General features: G+C 42.1%; 1 protein-coding gene across 1 annotated transcript in view; it reads right to left on the bottom strand.

Moving 5' to 3' along the window:
• Nucleotides 1-2058: 2058 nt before the first annotated feature.
• The window catches only part of gpr63 (G protein-coupled receptor 63), an 11274-nt gene continuing 7634 nt past the window's right edge, over nt 2059-5698 (bottom strand). Inside the window, exon 2 of the mRNA XM_088285878.1 lies at nt 2059-5682. Coding sequence (XP_088142004.1) covers nt 4358-5512 — 1155 coding nt within the window. The 5' untranslated portion in view covers nt 5513-5682 and the 3' untranslated portion in view covers nt 2059-4357. The remainder of the gene's footprint in view (nt 5683-5698) is intronic.

Here is a 5698-nt window from a genome sequence, read left to right as displayed (position 1 = left end):
CAGGTGATGAAAAACCAAGCACTAGCCTGGCCAGTCAATAGACTCATCATGAAGGCTACTCTGGTGCTGTCATGAACATACGTAAGGGGCTGTCGATCGAAGATTAGGTTACACTGATGGATGAATTGCCCACATAGGCCGGGTTCCCTTCCATAACGGGTGGATGAGGCAAGCTCGGCTCGCAACCGTGGTAAACGGGCGGAATAGCTCCGGCCGCGGAGGTGTTCGGCTCGGAACCCAATCCAGCCCGAGAGTGCATACTACCTATGCGGACATCTAAGTTCTCATAACGATGGGCCAGCTGGCCGACTGCACTGCGGAGATCCGCAAGTTCAGTCTCCTGCTGTCCCACCATTCATCGTTGGCTGGCCAAAGCCTTGTAAATCTTTTCTGTGTCTGCAGAATGCATGGTCAGATTATTCTGTTTTGTTTTTCCAGAATCTCTGGAAAAAGGTCAGGACTCTTAAAGCGCAGACACAGAAAAATGAATTTAACAAAGATATTTATTTTACAAAAAATATACAATTCATATGCGAGACCGACAAAGTGCAACAAATGGAACACGCAACAGGAAAATAACGACGGGAACGAAAAACGCTTGCAAAAGGCAAGGAAAAAAAAAAAAAAACGAAAATCGCTTGCCACTGAAGAACAAGGAGAACCAAATCACGAAAGAGCACATACGAGATAATCAGTAAACCAAGAAATCACTTACGAACAAAAAATGACATAAATCACGGTAGGCAAAAACGAGACGTCTATTAATTCACAGCTTGGGATCATGAGCATGAGCAAGAGGAATATTCCGACACTGAGTTGTTGGCATGGAGTCCTTAAATAGTCCCGTAATCAAGAACATGACGAGTGACAGGGGCGTGGCTGGTGGGCACGTCTCTCCAGCCATGACCCAGAACAAAGTGCTGGAAGGAAACGCCCCCACTCCAGCTAGATAAAAACAAACATAAACATGACAGGACAAAACGGACTACATACTGAAACCGGGAAAAAATAAGGCGAGGTACAAAAGGGGGCTTGCCAATTTGTCATAAATCTCATGACAAAAAAAAACAAACAAAAAAACTTCAAAATCACTACAGAGTCTTTTAGGAGTGTGCATTTTATCCAAGTGTCCCTTTAAGGTCACGACAAAAGAACATAAGAAGAAACTAAGCATTAAAAGCAGCTTGAACAGTTTTTTTTAAACAGTGAAAAGTTTTTATTTTTATTTATTTATTTTTTTAATTATTCATTGAGTTCAACGGATCATCCATCCATTTTCTTTCGCTTATCCGGGGTCGGGGTCTAGGAAACACAGCTTTGGCAGGGAGCCCCAGACTTCCTCTCCCCAGCCACTTCATCCAGCTCTCCCGGGGGAATCTCAAAGTGTTCCCAGGCCAGCTGGGAGACAGTGTCTCCAACATGTCTTAGGTTATTCCCCCGACCTCCTCTCGTCAGAATGAGCCCAGAACACCTCACCAGAGGTGGTGTCCAGCAAGCATCCCGATCGGATGTCCGAGTCACCTCATCTGACTGTTCTCAATGCGGAGGAGCAGCGGCTCTACCCTAAGCGCCTCCCGGGTGCCCAAGCTCTCTAATGCTCCAGTCAGATTGAACGCAAGTTGAGCGTTTCTGGCGGCACATTTCCATATACAGTCAATGCAGTTCACGGAGTCGGGCATGATAGCGTGAGGAAGTGTTTGAAGCCGTGGTAGACTGAGGTGGACTTTTACGCTATTCGACGTCGAGAATGCAAAACACACAGCTGCACACGCTCAAAACAACTGCTAAATAAATTTTTTTAAAAAAGTGTTGTGAAATAAAAACAATGTGGGACAGATTTTCACTATTCAAGTGCCAGGCTGGTCCCCACTGTATAGTTATTCCGATTTATACAACTGGCCATGTGCAATTGTGGAAAAACAACAGCACAGCTGCAGCTTTACCTATGCAGATATTACGACACGAAGCATTTAAGCAAAGCTTAATATCAAAGATAGCTTAAATGTCCAAAATTCCCTGTAAGTTGACAGAAATGAACAAAAGATCATTTTAAGACAATTTAAGCAAGGTAGAAATGTAATTTTTTTTTTTATTACATTCAACGGTACAGTAATGTACAATACAGGAAAATTGCACAGTCTCACCATGAGATATATAGCAGCATTCTGACTGAACAGGCACATCTAAACAAGTGTGTTGGCCAGGGCCATGTAAAAAAATAAAAATAAAAAACAAAACTGAAATAATTCACTTTAGATGCACTGTAAAGTCTGTTCTATGCAATCTAACACAATTCCATTTTCTTATTAAACGTAACCTCCAAGAAGAAAGGTCAGTTTAAACCTAATAATAAGTACCTGCCATAATAAAACATCAAAACGAAGTACACCATTCATTCAGTGCATTCCCGATTTAGTATTTCAGGTGATATTATCGTCAATAAAATACGGAAATTGTTGCATTGGCGATCATCTTGATAATCATATAGTCCTCCCCCCCAAAAAAAGCAAATGAAAGTCTGAGGGCAAGGGTTAGATAAATTTAATAAGCCTAAAAACTTGTCGCGCTTCCTGTTAGTGGTCATTCAACGAGCCAAAATTGAATTGTGGAAGGGATACTAGTTGTACCATTCAAGTGCAGTATGCTATAAGAGGAATGGCCTTTAACAAGTTCAGCATTGATTTCACTCAAATTTTACAAAAGCATCATTTGTGTGGAAAGGAAACAATTTCATAGCTACAGTTCAACACATTTTTCACATACAATGTACTTATTTGGCACGGCTGTCGGCTGATTTCCGAACTGGAATATTGTCACACTGTATTTTGTCTTCCATTTAAAGTACCAAAAAGTTGTGCTTTTAGTATTGTCGACTCCTACCAAAGTTGTAATGTACATTGTACGTGTCACTTTTCATTTGTTGTAAATTTTGTACAAAATATACACACAACTAAACTATAGTTTAGCACAGACACTCATTCTTTCATGACAACTAGATGGGCAAATCCTCAAATGCCACTAGTCGCTGTTTAAGGTAAAAAGAGTCCATCTCTTTGCTTCAAGCAAAGTTGAATTGATGACGCATATATTTATTCCACTGCAATCTAATCTAAATGAGTAAGAGTGTTACAGAAAACACAATACACTGACGGCTTGGATCATATGCGGAATTGATTTTTTAGGAAAAGAGACACAAGGAACTGACCTGCACTTAGGACAGGTAATGAAACATAAAAATCCATAGAATTATTTAAGGCCAAAGTGAAGTAAAAGATTTTCTTTAAAATGTTTCAATGTGCCCCCACTAGTGTAAACATTTAAATCCATCTCAGTCTTTTTACCCTGTACTGAGACCTGCTGGTGACTGAAATTGATGTAAAGATGCCCTCAGTCTCAACTTGCAAATGTCAAGTGACTGAGTTAAATGGTAGATTTCTTTGCGTCTTATTTAGTAATTATAAGAACAATGCCATTTTAATATGATCTAATTCTCACAAGCTCGGAAGAGTAATGGAACACCACTGCTATTAAGTGCTGATTACAGTAACATCCCTGTTATGCCAATGTTTGAAGCAAACCGAATTGCAGTATTGATTATGAGCCACAAAAATAGGTGATGAGCTCAGGTGCTTGCGATCCACATTACAATACTGGATTTAGCACCGTTTTACGTGTATCTAATATATTTTGAATATAACCATCATCAGTCATCAGTTCCATAAATTTCGTGTTTGAGTTTTGTAATAAAATAGGACAGTTTGGTTCAGACTATTGATTGGTCTTTGTTCCTTTCCCGACAATAGGGAAAATGATGCATTCAATTGAATGGGAGAATCTCTCTCAAAATGTTCTGCACACGTTTCCAGTATTTTACTGGGCAGAATAATGCTGTAAGGTCTCCAACTTTCAAGAGCCAACTCGTCACAAACTCGAGGGAATCAACATATATTATTAATTGCAGCAAATTGTACACTCCATTTTGACTCAATGACTTCTCGCTGCAATCACGCAATAATTAATTTCACACAATTGATCAGACCCTCAAGACTCGATTTCCACTTTGTACCGTTATCTACAATATTTGTTGTACATCAACTGAGTTTATTACAAACCGTTTTGATGGGCTCCACTGTTTTTGTTTTTCCTTTACATTGTTGAATTGACTAATAGGTTACCCTGTGTTAAAATGATACAATGCACATGACTCTATTTACATGAGGCAGCTATAACCATCAGAATAGGATTTAGTCTCAGACTCGTAAGGGAGCAAGATGGATTGAGGTCTACCATTTGGTATGGATGTGGCTCATACAACATATCGTAGACGGACCTATGTGAAGAGCAGTGGAAATGCCCATTAAACCACAGTCCGATGCCCGTCGCAAATATAAACAGCGCTTGGTTGAATACGCCTCTTTGTGTTGCCCGGCAGCTGAGGAAGAAACTTGAAGTACTTTGGTATCAGATCAATACAAGCTTCACGGAATTTTTTGATTCGCCAGTAGTAAATGACAGGGTTGAGGGCTGACTTTAAGTAGCACAACCACAGCACCCACGTGCTGACTTGAAAAAAACTATCTTTGTGGTAGAAGTCATCACTGAACGTAGATACGAGACTGTAGGCAGTGAAGGGTGCCCAGCACACTGTAAACACAGAGAAGAGGATGAGGATGGTGGCAAAGGCACGGGTCTTAAAACTCACGTCGATGTTCATCTGGAAGGGCTTCTGGAGGCTCAGCAAGCCCAGTTTGCTGGCTTGGCTCAGGCACATGCCATCTGGGTGGCTGTGGATGCGGGCTGTGTTGTGGCGGATAGTGTTTAGAATTCCCATGAAAGTGTACAACATGACCATGAAGGGTATAAAGAAAAAGACCAGCATTACAATCAATACATATGCATGGTATTCTGGTTCAGAGCTATAGCCAAAAACACATTGAGGGGCTCTGGGGGGGATCTGGAGGCGAGGGGAACCAACAGCTAAAGGAAAGGAGAAAAAAAAAGCGAGTCCCCATGTGACCAGTATGAGCACTTTAGCCCTCTGTGGACTCAGCTTATCTTGTTTCTGGACGATAATAAGAAAGCGGTCTATGCTTATTATAAGCAGAACAGCCACTCCGTCCATGACAAAGAACCAAAACAGCATGGCTGAAACACGACAGAAGAGCTCCCCGAAAATCCAGTCGGCGGTCATAACGGTTACTAGCGTGAAGGGCATGTTGACAATGGCGAGCATCATATCGGCAAAAGCAAGGCTCGCTAAGAGGAGGTTAATAGCCGAGCGCATAGCTGATCTCTGGTAGACCATTAGGCACACCACCATGTTCCCTAACAGAGCAAAGAGCAAAATGCCGACCATAACAAAGCAGAAGAACACCCGCAGGGACAAACTAATGCCGTTAAGGCTCTCTGGGGTCGCGGCTGTTGGCTTCGGATTTGGAGGCACCTGGGATCCAAGGGAATTGTTCGCCATGAGGATGTCTCTCAGCGTTGTGGAAAGCTTCAGGTGGCCCATAATGAGGCAGCAGAGACTGATGTCTTTGTCCCCTGCCAGCGGAGGAGGAGCAGCAGAGGTGTGAACACTTCCTCAAGGGGAGCGGGCATCATCGATGGCGAGCACATATCGCTATAGAGGCAAGTGGTCCAAGCTCAAGACAACATGGTGCAGTCTTCATTGTTGCCAACCTACAATGTACATAAA

This window comes from Idiotropiscis lumnitzeri, chromosome 21 (assembly GCF_059441095.1).
Source record: "Idiotropiscis lumnitzeri isolate Australia: NSW breed Sydney's pygmy pipehorse chromosome 21, RoL_Ilum_1.0, whole genome shotgun sequence".
Classification (NCBI taxonomy): domain Eukaryota; kingdom Metazoa; phylum Chordata; class Actinopteri; order Syngnathiformes; family Syngnathidae; genus Idiotropiscis; species Idiotropiscis lumnitzeri.
Note: the sequence above shows the minus strand (reverse complement) of the source record. Positions and strands in the feature narration are given on the sequence as shown.